This window comes from Salvelinus alpinus, chromosome 11 (genome assembly GCF_045679555.1).
Source record: "Salvelinus alpinus chromosome 11, SLU_Salpinus.1, whole genome shotgun sequence".
In the NCBI taxonomy this organism is placed as follows: Eukaryota; Metazoa; Chordata; class Actinopteri; order Salmoniformes; family Salmonidae; genus Salvelinus; species Salvelinus alpinus.
In genome coordinates this window covers 47601399-47614867 of record NC_092096.1, presented here as the reverse complement: position 1 = coordinate 47614867, position 13469 = coordinate 47601399, and the positions used below count along the sequence as shown (strand labels likewise).

The window sequence follows — 13469 nt, the reverse complement described above, 5'->3', positions numbered from 1 at the left end:
CCAAAAAGCCCTGGGTGACATTACAGGAATGTACACATGCATGCACGCACACACGCAGGCGTGCATGCACACTTACACACACTTCAAAGGGCTATGTGTTTTACCTCATCGCCTAGCGCTATGAGTGTGTGTGTTTGTGTGTGCATCCATGCAAGCGCGTTTGTGTTTTTTAACTAATAGGAACATTAGGAATCAGTTTGTTCAAATTAAAGACAGCACCCTATTCAGTGCAATCGGAAAGTATTCAGAGCCCTTGACTTTTTCCACATTTTGTTACGTTACAGGCTTATTCTAAAATGTATTCAATCTTTTTTTTCTCTCATCAATCTACAAACAATACCACATAATGGCAAATCAAAAACACAATCCTGTCTTGAAGCTCTTCGGACAATTCCTTCGAACTCATGGCTTGGTTTTCGCTCAACTGTGGGACCTTATATAGACAGGTGTGTGCCTTTCCAAATCATGTCCAATCAATTAAATTACCACAGGTGGGCTCCAATCAAGTTGTAGAAACATCTCAAGGATGATCAATGGAAACAGGATGCACCTGAGCTCCATTTCGAGTCTCATAGCAAAGGTTCTGAATACTTGTGTTAATAAGGCACTTCTGTTTTTAATTTTTCAAAAAAACTGTTTTCCCTATTTCATTATTGGCTATTGTGTGCAGATTGATAGGGGGGGAGGGGGGGGGGGACAATTGAATCCATTTTAGAATAAGGCTGTACCATAACAACATTTGGAAAAAGTCAAGGGGTCTGGAAAAAGAAAAAAAAATCCAGTCAGTGGCAGTCGTGTTGGTGAAAACAGCTCATTGATGAGAGAGCTCGAAGGAGAATGGCATGAATCATGCAAGCTAACAGGCGGGCCACAAACAGGCAAGTAACGGTGCAGTACAACAGTGGTGTGCAGAACGGCATCTCGGAACGCACAACTCCGTCGGTCCTTGTCACGGATGGACTATTGCAGCAGACGACCACACCGGGTTCCACTTTTATCAGCTAAAAACAAGAAGAAGCTGTTTCAGTGGGTACGCGATCACCAACGCTGGACAATTTAGGAGGCGATGAATCCCGGTTCCTGTTGTGTCATGCTGATGGCTGAGTCAGGATTTGGCGTAAGCAGCATGAGTTCATGGTCCCATCCTGCCTGGTGTTAATGGTATAGGCTGGTGGCGGTGGTGTAGGTCCCTTGACACCAATTGAGTAACGTTTGAACTACACATTGTAGAATCCATGCCATGAAGAATTCAGGCTGTTCTGGAGGCAAATTAATAAATAGGTGTACCTTTATAAAGGTCCAATAGGACTTAATAGGGAATAGTGTGCCATTTGGGACACATGCACACGTATCTGATATATATTTTCCTGAAGGAATATTACTTGTCTGTTTGGTTACTCCTCCTATACTCACTTCTTTTCTGCCTCTCCCTCCCTTTCACCCTCGCTTCGTTTTTTTCTCTGCCTGCTGCTGCCCATTTTTCTCCTTTCCTCGCTCTCTCTCTCTCGCGCACTCTCTCTCCAACAGGGTCTCCCGTGTATCCCACCCCCCAGCCCGACCTCCACCAATCATGTCGCCACCCAGTCCGCTCGTGGACCAATCAGAGCTTCGGAGCCCACCTTCACAACATGACCTTAGCCGATGGGAGGCTGCGTGTGCCCCAGGATGGGCGTTACTACATGTACTCTCAGGTAAACACATTTGACATTGAAGTATACTGTATAAGGGCGGCAGGTAGCCTAGCGTTTAGAGCATTGGGCTGGTTAAGGTAGCTAGTTTGAATCCCCAAACCGACAAGGTGACAAATCTGCCGACGTATCCTTGAGCAAGGCACTTAACTCTAATTGCTCCAAGGTTGCCATTGATAATGGCTGACACTTGCGTTGACCCCACTCTCCAAGGTTGTCCGAAGGAGAGTTGGGAAATGCAAAAAACACATTTCCAATTCACACGTGTATTAATACACACAGTGCATGTACAGTGGCTTGCGAAAATATTCACTCCCCTTGGTATTTTTCCTATTTTGTTGCCTTTACAACCTGGAATTAAAATAGATTTTGTGGGGGGTTTGTATCGTTTGATTTACACAACATGCCTACCACTTTGAAGATGCAACATATTTTTTGTGTGTGAAACAAACAAGTAATAAGACAAAAAAAAAAAAACTTGAGAGTGCATAACTATTTACCCCCCCAAAGGCAATACTTTGTAGAGCCTAATTTTGCTGTAAGTCTCTATAAGCTTGGCAAATCTAGCCACTGTGATTTTTGCCCATTCTTCAAGGCAAAACTGTTCCAGCTCGTTCAAGTTGGATGGGTTCCGCTGGTGTACAGCAATCTTTAAGTCATACCACAGATTCTCAATTGGATTGAGGTCTGGGCTTTAACTAGGCCATTCCAAGACATTTAAATGTTTCCCCTACAACCACTCAAGTGTTGCTTTAGCAGTATGCTTAGGGTCAATGTCCTGCTGGAAGGTGAACCTCCATCCCAGTCTCAAATCTCTGGAAGACCGAAACAGGTTTCCCTCAAGAATTGCCCTGTATTTAGCACCATTCATCATTCCTTCAATTCTGACCAGTTTCCCAGTCCCTGCCGATGGAAAAACATCCCCCCCCGGCATGATGCTGCCACCACCATGCTTCACTGTGGGGATGCGTTTCTCTGGGTGATGAGAGGTGTTGGGTTTGCGCCAGACATAGCGTTTTCCTTGATGGTCAAATAGCTCAATTTTAGTCTCATCTGACCAGAGTACCTTCTTCCATATGCCTTTAGGCAAACACCAAATGTGTTTGCTTATTTTTTTCTTTAAACAATGCCTTTTTTCTGGCCACTCTTCTGTATAAGCCCAGCTCTGTGGAGTGTTTGGCTTAAAGTGGTCTTATGGACAGATTCTCAAATCTCCGCTGTGGAGCTTTGCAGCTCCTTCAGGGTTATCTTTGGTCTCTTTGTTGCCTCTCTGATTAATGCCCTCCTTGCATGGTCCATGAGTTTTGGTGAGCAGCCCTCTCTTGGCAGGTTTGTTATGGTGCCATATTCTTTCCATTTTTTAATAATGGATTTAATGGTGCCCCATGGGATGTTCAAAGTTTCAGATATTTTTTTATAACACAATCCTGATCTGTACTTCTCCACAACTTTGTCACTGACCTGTTTGGAGAGCTCCTAGGTCTTCATGGTGCCGCTTGCTTCGTGGTGCCCTTTGCTTAGTAGTGTTGCAGACTCTGGGGCCTTTCAGAACAAGCGTATACATACTGAGATCATGTGACACTTAAATAAAGTCCACTTGTGTGCAATCTAACTAATTATGTGACTTTTGAAGGTAATTGGTTGCACCAGATCATACTTATGGGTTTGATAGCAAAGGGGGTGATTTCACTTTCATTTCACCAATTTGGAGTATTTTGTGTATGTCCATTACATGAAATCCAAATAAAAATCTATTTAAATTACAGGTTGTATTGCAACAAAGTAGGAAAAACACCAAGGGGGATGAATACTTTTGCAAGGCACTGTATAATTGTGGGACCAAGTATGAGACTCAAAGTTTTTTTTAAATATAGTGAGCATCATATGCGATGATAATAAGACATTATTAAATGGTGATACATGCTTAAGACAAGTCTTCTACTGCATTATAATCACATCATAATGCATTTTATCACATTGAGTCATATGTATATCTCTCTCCCTCCATCCCGCCCTCATCCCTCCATCCCTAGGTCTACTTCCGCTACCCATCGCCCAGTGAAGGGGACCAGCCAACAGCCAGTCACCAGCTGGTCCAGTGTGTGTACAAGAAGACGTCCTACCTGCGGCCCATCCAGCTGTTGAAGGGCGTAGGCACTAAGTGTTGGGCCCCAGAGGCAGAGTACGCCCTCCACTCTGTCTACCAGGGAGGGCTGTTTGAGCTGAGGGCCGGGGATGAGCTCTTTGTCTCTGTCTCTTCCCCCACCATGGTTCATGCAGAGGAGTCATCAAGTTATTTTGGGGCGTTCCGTTTGGATCTGTAAAGATGGATGGAGGGGGAGATGGAGGAGAGAGAGAGGGGAGACCACTGCCAGAAGAGGGTATGGGGTGGGATGAAAAGGAGAGGGTGAGGAACGGAGGCAGGGTGAGGACACTGCCAGAGTGAGGAATTAGGGGGTGAAAGGAGGGATTAGAGGAGGGAAGGGTGAGACCCCAAGGACTAACTCCCCCATTCTTTCCAAAGTGAATTGTAAATAGATCTGTAGATTCTACATGTGAAGGAGGGAGTTATGAACCTGAAAACATTGGATGGACACAGAGGATCAAAAGGACAGAAGAATGTATTCATTTATAATTCACATCATATAATGTGCAACTGTGGAACTATGGAGCAGAAAAAAAGGACAAAGAAATGTATGTGATGATGTGATAGCCAAGACTGGTGCAGTATGCTGGCTTTATCTGTGTCATTTATACATACATTACATACTGACTGTATAGAAAGGAGTTGAGCACAGAACTAGAATGAGTTATATTCTAATCATTCTATTTCTGTGAAGTTGACCGTCTGTTCCAAGGGTTCTAACTGGACATTCGGCGGTTTGGGAAATTAGAAAAAAATACTAATATGTTGTATACAAGACCATTTAGAGAAAGAAGAAGAGTGGATGACTTTTCCTCGTACATCGTTGAGGACTTTTAAACTTTGGAAGAGGACTCTGTTTCGTTGTTGTTTAAACGACATTGGACACTGTTGAACACAGTTATGGATTGAATAAAGGAGAAGAAGAGGAGGATAAGGAAAGGGCAGAGGAATTGAACAGACAGTACGAAGAAAGGACATATAGAGAGAGGGCGAAAGAGGGGTATGCGGCCCTACCAGTGTCTTAAGTAAAGTGTGTCTCTCTTGCTCTGTCTCTTTCTTTCTCTCTTGCTCTCTCTCTCTCTCTGAAATCTCTCTCTCTCTCTCTCTCTGGAATCTCGCTGGTCTCCACCTGTCTGTCCAGTGTAACCTGTGGAACAGCATACTGATGCCGGGAAACACATACACACACACACTGCCGTACCTACTCTAAGCCCATGCCAGTCAGCAACAATCGGCAGAAAGTAAACGCACATTAATCTAAACACAAACCATACACAGCACAGCACTGCTCCCTGCCCTACAGACACACTTCACTTCTCTCTCTGAGACACACACACACACAACGCCTCCCTTTGTCGTCTGGTAATTGTCAGTGCACAAGCGGAGGCTGTGTGTGTGTGTCTTCAGTGTTCATTGGCTCCGTGGTTGTCTCGGAGGAAAAGTTAAACAAACATACAGCAGGGTTTGTTTGGGGGCGCGCCTGCCAGCTTTGTATTCTTTGTTTTACAGAGAAACATGCAACACACAAACACTTTCTGTCTCTCAAAGAGGCACACGCAATACAGACACAAATACTTTCTCTCTCTCAAAGAGGAACACGAAATACACCCACACACACAGTCAGACACACGAGAGGGACTCCGCAGAACACGAGACACATGCAGAAAAACACACAAACACACAGACGCACAAGAGGGACTCCGCAGAACACGCAAAACATTTAAATGCATAGACATACACATGATAGGGACTCCGCAGAACATGCAACCCACACGCCCACACGCTCTCTCTCTTACACATACACACGCACACACATAACACACAAAACTGGGTGACATACAATTTAACCTCTGCTTCCGAGAATCTGTGGTGGGTTGTATCTGTGTTTATAGTGTATGTACAGATGTAGGATCTTAATTTGATCCAGTTTGCTACAGCGGGAACATAATCCTGCAGCAACAGTAAATGTGAATTATTATAATTATATTATAATTCATGGACATTTATGTGGGGGTTGATACATTTTTCGTAAGGGAAAATCAAGTCTGAAATTTCAAAGTGGAAAGCAAATTAAATTTCTCTACTTTGTAGCATGTTGGTTATGTGAATATGCAATTTTTTGTGTTACAGAACAGTTGTTCCCAAACTTTTTATAGTCCCGTACCCCTTCAAACATTCAACCTCCAGCTGCATAAATTTTTCGTAAGGGAAAATCAAGTCTGAAATTTCAAAGTGGAAATTACAAACTTCAGAAGACTTTTAAACCTCAAATACACAACAATTTAGAAATTTCCTGCACTGCAAATTAGGAGCCTCAATCTGTATATTTCTTATACTATGTAAAGTTGAGGGAGAGGGTGGAGACACCAAGTGAACCATCAATTGGTTGTTTTTTCTCATAAGTGTGACAGCCATCTTTATTTGTTTGGTTGCTGTTTTAATCCTGTCACTTCCAACATTTTTTTTACCTTGATCAAGTTCTCTCACTGGACCCTCGCTCACACATAGACACTCCTACTATTTGCAAAAATATCGCAAGGAGCCCCAAAAAAACACTACACCCCACTAATGGTACCAAGCCACCTGCCAGTTAAGTTAATTCCGATAACTTTCCCAAAATGTTGGAAGATTGCTACAATTAGAAGGGAGGAATAAGCAGGAAACCTGGGAATCCTAACACACTATGCCATTTAGCAGACGCTAGCTGGCACAGCCACAAAGTCATACAACCTTAAATTAAGACAACTAAAATTTGCTTTTGTTTCATGCATTTTTACAATCTAGCCAATTTTGACTTTGCAGCTGATCTAAGGGGAAATCACTCAGTTCTGCCTCCAGGATAAGACTCATGTCAACCTGGTACATTTTCCTATTAGTGGCTTCAACGGGAATAAAACCCATGAGCCTGGTATTGCTAGTGTCAATGTTTTACCAACTGTGCCACACAGGACCCCAACACGTATTTTTTGAAAACCTGAGAATTTGGGAAAATAACTGTAATTTTGCAACCGTAAACAAGACAGAGTATGTTATAGATACATTGTTCCCCAGCATGTTCTGTTCCTCTTTGAGTTGATATATCATTGTTGTTCTGTTTCATACAGTGTAGTACAACACACACACACAAGGTTTCCCAACACACAATCCGACAACAGTTATGAACATGGGACCTATAGGCTTAGATACAACACACACACATTGGAGCTGTATGTTTATTACATACATATTCAGCAAATTAAATTTCTCTACTTTGTAGCATGTTGGTTATGTGAATATGCAATTTTTTGTGTTACAGAACAGTTGTTCCCAAACTTTGTATAGTCCCGTACCCCTTCAAACATTCAACCTCCAGCTGCATAAATTTTTCGTAAGGGAAAATCAAGTCTGAAATTTCAAAGTGGAAATTACAAACTTCAGAAGACTTTTAAACCTCAAATACACAACAATTTAGAAATTTCCTGCACTGCAAATTAGGAGCCTCAATCTGTATATTTCTTATAGCACCAGGGTCAGCGCACTCTCAAATGTTGTTTTTTGCCATCATTGTAAGCCTGCCCCACACACACTATGTGATACATTTATATAACATAAGAATGAGTGTGAGTTGTCGTCACAACCCGGCTTGTGGGAAGTGACAAAGAGCTCTTTTTAGGAACAGGGCACAAATAATAATATAATAATAATCAATAATTTTGCTCTTTACATATAAAACCTTATTTGTTCATTGAAAATTGTGAATAACTCACAACAGATTAATGAGAACTCTGCAATGTTGGGTGTATTGGAGAGAGTCTGTCTTAAATAATTTTTCACACAGTCTGTGCCTGTATTTAGTTTTCATGCCAGTGAGGGAATCCACTCTCACATAGGTACGTGGTTGCAAAGGGCATCAGTGTCTTAACAGCGCGATTTCAAAAGGCAGGATGCTCTGAGTGCAGCCCAATCCAGAAATAGGTCGTTGGCTTCTGATTAAATTCAATTTTCACAGAACCGATTGTTGCAATTTCGATGAGGCTCTTTTGTTCAGATATCGGTAAGTGGACTGGAGGCAGGGCATGAAAGGGATAACGAATCCAGTTGTTTCTGTCATCCGTTTTGGGAAAGTACCTGCATAATTGCACACCGAATTCACTCAGGTGCTTCGCTGTATCACATTTGACATTGTCCGTAAGCTTGTGTTCACACAAAAAATCATACAATGATGGAAAGTCCTGTGTGTTGTCCTTCTTAATGCAGACAGAGAAGAGCTCCAACTTCTTAATCATAGCCTCAATTTTGTCCCGCACATTGAATATAGTTGCGGAGAGTCCCTGTAATCCTAGATTCAGATCATTCAGGCGAGAAAAAACATCACCCAGATAGGCCAGTCGTGTGAGAAACTCATCATCATGCAAGCGGTCAGACAAGTGAAAAGTATGGTCAGTTAGGAAAACTTTAAGCTCATCTCACAATTTAAAAAAACGTGTCAATACTTTGCCCCTTGATAACCAGCGCACTTCTGTATGTTGTAAAAGTGTTACATGGTCGCTGCCCATATCGTTGCATAGTGCAGAAAATACACGAGAGTTCAGGGGCCTTGCTTTAACAAAGTTAACCATTTTCACTGTAGTGTCCAAAAGTTTTTTAAGCTGTCATGCATTCCCTTGGCAACAAGAGCCTCGCGGTGGATGCTGCAGTGTACCCAAGTGGTGTCGGGAGCAACTGCTTGCACGCGCGTTACTACTCCACTATTTCTCCCTGTCATGGCTTTTGCACCATCAGTACAGATGCCAACATGAGCAGCAGCTACATTTGGCTACATACAGACTGTTATTGGAATTCCCGCGAGAGAGTTAATGTAATTGGATGTTAATTATTTGACAAAGCTACCTGTATTTGACATTGTGTTGTTTTCGCTGAACACTAGGTGGTTTAATTTTATTTTTGGCAGTGAAACGAGGCTACTCATGCGAGGGAAAAAAAACTCACCAAAATGTATAGCCCCCGTTGGAAAATCTAAATGGACTGTTAGAAAATGTGATGAAGAAATAAATGGGGTCGGGGGGTAAGCGTTCCCAGTTAGGGAATACCCGTTATAGAAGATTTGCACCTTGGGTCCTGTGTGTGTTTTTATATGTAAATATGCCTTTGAAAGCCGGAATTGATACACTATAATCACAAATGTAGTCACTGCCAGATACTATGTTGGTTACTTTCAAAGTCTCTCCCTGTCCTTGAAAAAGATACTGCGTACATTGTAACAGTTCAGTTGTAAAATTACAGTTTTTTTTTTGGTTCATGGGAATATGGTTCAGTGAACTCTAGGTGTGCGTGCGTGTACGCATGGGTGTTGAGAGAGGTGTAGCAGCTGCATGTGTAAGGGATGGGTGTGAAATATGACAAAGACAGATCTTATTCTACATAGCTGTACTACACTCTCTGTGTCAATCTCTCTCTCTCTGTCTGTGGTGTGTATACGAGAAACCGAGAGAGGAGAAAACTTATAAAACCAAAGGGCACATTCTCAGAACAAAAAGGTGTATTTTTATTTTTTATTTTTACATGCTTTAACCACACGTTCTCTCCTAGACTGTGTCCTGAATCGCACTCTATTCCCCACGTGTGCAACTTCTGACCAGGCCACTATTGGCCCTGATCAAAAGAAGTGCACTAAATAGAAAATTGTGTGCCATTTGGGAAACAATCCTATCCTTTCCTACACTCCTTTTTACAAATGTTTTTCTGTTTTAACTCGTTTGATAATGATAGGCCACTTATGGAACGTATGTACATGTATACATTGTATTCTGATGTTCCTTTGACTATGATGTGAAATGTGTGTTAAATAAAGTGCTGAATAATGGTAGTACTGTAATGGATTGCATTACTTATTACCAGAGTGGTATACTACAAAACCGGATCAATTAGTTAAGACTAGATTCTATCAGGTCCACGCTTGCTCACAGCCGCATAGTGGTTGTTTTGGTGGTGTCGGAGGTGGAACTCTGTTAGAGCTGTCAAATCCACAAGCAGCCCCTGTTACCTTATCGGTAGCCATTGGATGCAATGAAACACTTTCGATCGCCGTTTTTGAACTTCTAACGCAGCAGCAGTCATATGGAAGAGAGTGCTTTGTGACACACAGGAGCAGCCACTCAACTATTTGTCAGCTCATACCGCAGTTACACCTCCAACACCTCCAAACATGGGTTAACGATCTCTGCACCAAGTCATGAACCAACAGGACCCTGAACAGCTTCTACCCCCAAGCCATAAGACTACTAAATACACTGAACAAAAATCTAAACTGAACATGCAACAATTACAAAGATTTTACTGAGTTACAGTTCATATAAGGAGAAGTCAAGTACATGATCTTAGGCGTCTTGGGCGCATTGGCAAACACAATGGAAGTAATTCAATGTATGTACCCCTAATTGCACCCCTAATACATCTGTTTATCCTACAGCTATTTTAAGCAGTAATCATGAGCCTATAAACCAGTTACACTGTTAGCGGTGTGCACAAGTAGGAAGACCACTTTATGCAGCTCACCATGCACTATCAGCTCCAATGATGTAAATAACATGAGTAGGTCTACCTCTGATAAGCTTCCCAGTAAAGATTTAAAACAATCAAGCATCCCAGAAAAGTGCTAAAAATAGCCCATATTAACATATTGTAATGACCTGACTAGATCATAAAGGAACAATTGTCCAGACAGAGGCTTGAGTTTACGAATTGACAGTTTATTAACCCAACTTTACACAGGCTACTATTTGGCTGTAGCCCACGCCAAATAAATGAAAGATAACCCACAAGCCAACCGTGACCTCTTGTGAAGGCCAGACGTAAGAGAGAGAACAAAGGCTAAACCTGGTCTTAACTTCCAATGCTCCATCCCCCTGCCCAACCCCCCTCCACGGCACTCCGCCAACCGCCAGGATGCCCGGCATCAGAACATTCCAGGCATTCCCGTGATTGGCAGATAGCAGGTTGATTGGCATGTCGGACCCCGCGAACACTGGGTACTGGTAAGTACAACACAACCACCTCCTAGCCTAACACACAACACAGCTGTCTGTGCGGGTCGCTACAATATGTAGCCTAAGAAACAAGGTCCATGAAGTCAATAACTTGCTTGTAACAGATGACATTCATATTCTGACTATCTCTGAAACTCACTCAGATAATACCTTTGATGATACAGTGGTAGCAATACATGGTTATAACATCTACCGAAAGACAGAAATGCCAACGGAGGCGGTGTTGCGGTCTATATTCAGAACCACATTCCTGTAAAGCTTAGGGACGATCTAATGTTAAATAGTGTTGAGGTAATATGGTTACAGGTTCATCTGCCTCTCCTAAAGCCCATTCTTGTGGGAAGCTACTATAGACCACCAAGTGCTAACAGTCAGTATCTGGATAATGTGTGAAATGCATGTGATATCAACAGAGAAGTATATTTTCTGGCTGATTTAAAAATTGACTGGCTATCATTAAGCTGCCCACTCAAAAAAATAAATAAAAAATAACCAGTGCCTACAACCTGGATCAGGATGTCAGTCAACCTACCAGGGTAGTTACAAACAGCACAGGAATTAAATCATCAACATGTATTGATCACATCTTTACTAATGCTACAGAAATTTGCATTAAAGCAGTATCCAAATCCATAGGATGTAGTGATCACAATATAATAGCCATATCTAGGAAAACCAAAGTTCCAAAGGCTGGACCTAACATAGTGTATAAGAGGTATACAATAAGTTTTGTAGTGATTCATATGTTGAAGATGTAAAGAATATTTGCTGGTCTGTGGTGTGTAATGAGGAGCAACCAGACACTACACTTGACGCATTTATGAAACTACTTATTCCAGTTACTAATAAGCACACACCCATTAAGAAAATGACTGTAAAAAGTGTTAAATCCCCTTGGATTGATGAGGAATTGAAAAATGGTATGGTTGAGAGGGATGAGGCAAAAGGTATGGCAATTAAGTCTGGCAGACCATCTGATTGGCAAACGTACTGCAAATTAAGAAATCCTGTGACTAAACTAAATAAAAAATAAACTGTACTATGAAACAAAGATTAATTATATAAATAATGATAGTAAAAAGCTTTGGTGCACCTTAAATGGAATTTTGGGGGAAAAAATCCAACTCGGCTCCATTCATTGAATCAGATGGCTCATTAATCACAAAGCCCACTGATATTGGCAACTACTTCATTGACTTTTTTATTGGCAAGATAAGCAAACTTAGGGATGACATGCCAGCAACAAACGCTGACACTACACATCCAAGTATATCAGACCAACTTATGAAAGACAAGAATTGTACTTTTGAATTCCGTAAAGTCAGTGTGGAAGAGGTTAAACAATTATTATTGTCTATCAACAATGACAAGCCACCGGGGTCTGACAATCTGGATGGAAAATTACTGAGGATAATAGCAAATGATATTGCCACTCCTATTTGCCACATCTTCAATTTAAGCCTACTAGAGAGCGTGTGCCCTCAGGCCTGGAGGGAAGCTAAAGTCATTCCGCTACCCAAGAATAGTAAAGACCCCTTTACTGGCTCAAATAGCCGACCAATCAGCCTGTTACCAACCCTTAGTAAACTTCTGGAAATTGTGTTTAACCAGATACAATGCTATTTCATAGTAAACAAATTGACAACAGAATTTCAGCACGCTTATAGGGAAGGACACTCAACAAGCACAGCACTTACACAAATTACTGATGATTGGCTGAGAGAAATTGATGATAAAATGATTGTGGGGCCTGTCTTCTTAGACTTCAGTGCAGCTTTTGACATTATCGATCATAGTCTGCTGCTGGAAAAACGTAAGTGTTATGGCTTTACACCCCCTGCTATAACATAACACAGAGGGTGTTCTTTAATATAATCCAGTTAGAATCAGTAATTCCCGAGGGCAGCTGTTTAGGCCCTTTGCTTTTTTACTAACGACATGCCACTGACTTTGAGTAAAGCCAGAGTGTCTATGTATGGGGATGACTCAACACTATACACATCAGCTACTACAGCGACTGAAATGACTGCAACACTCAAAAAGGAGTTGCAGTTAGTTTCAGAGTGGGTGGCAAGGAACAAGTTAGCCCTAAATATTTCTAAAACTAAAAGCATTGTATTTGGAACAAAACACTCACTTAACCCTAAACCTCAACTAAATCTTGTAATAAATAATGTGGAAATTATTTGACTAAACTGCTTGGAGTCACCCTAGATCTTGTAAACTGTCATGGTCAAAACATATTGATGCAGTAGTAGCTAAGATGGGGAGAAGTATGTCTATAATAAAGCGATGCTGTGCCTTTTTAACAACACTGTCAACAAGGCAGGTTCTACAGGCCCAAGTTTTGTCGCACCTTGACTTCTGTTCAGTCGTGTGGTCAGGTGCCACAAAAAAGGACTTAGGAAAATTGCAATTGGCTCAGAACAGGGCAGCACGGCTGGCCCTTGGATGTACATAGAGAGCTAATATTAATAATATGCATGTCAATCTCTCCTGGCTCAAAGTGGAGGAGAGATTGACTTCATCACTACTTTTATTTATGAGAGGTATTGACATGTTGAATGCACCGAGCTGACTGTCTAATCTACTGGCATACAGCTCGGACAC

At 41.8% G+C, this 13469-nt stretch overlaps 1 protein-coding gene across 1 annotated transcript in view; it reads left to right on the top strand.

Annotated features, from left to right (window-relative positions):
* tnfsf10l (TNF superfamily member 10, like) overlaps positions 1-9679 on the top strand; it is a 76004-nt gene extending 66325 nt beyond the window's left edge. Inside the window, exons 5-6 of the mRNA XM_071333300.1 lie at positions 1528-1691; positions 3722-9679. Coding sequence (XP_071189401.1) covers positions 1528-1691; positions 3722-4012 — 455 coding nt within the window. The 3' untranslated portion in view covers positions 4013-9679. The remainder of the gene's footprint in view (positions 1-1527; positions 1692-3721) is intronic.
* The last annotated feature ends 3790 nt before the right edge of the window (positions 9680-13469 follow it).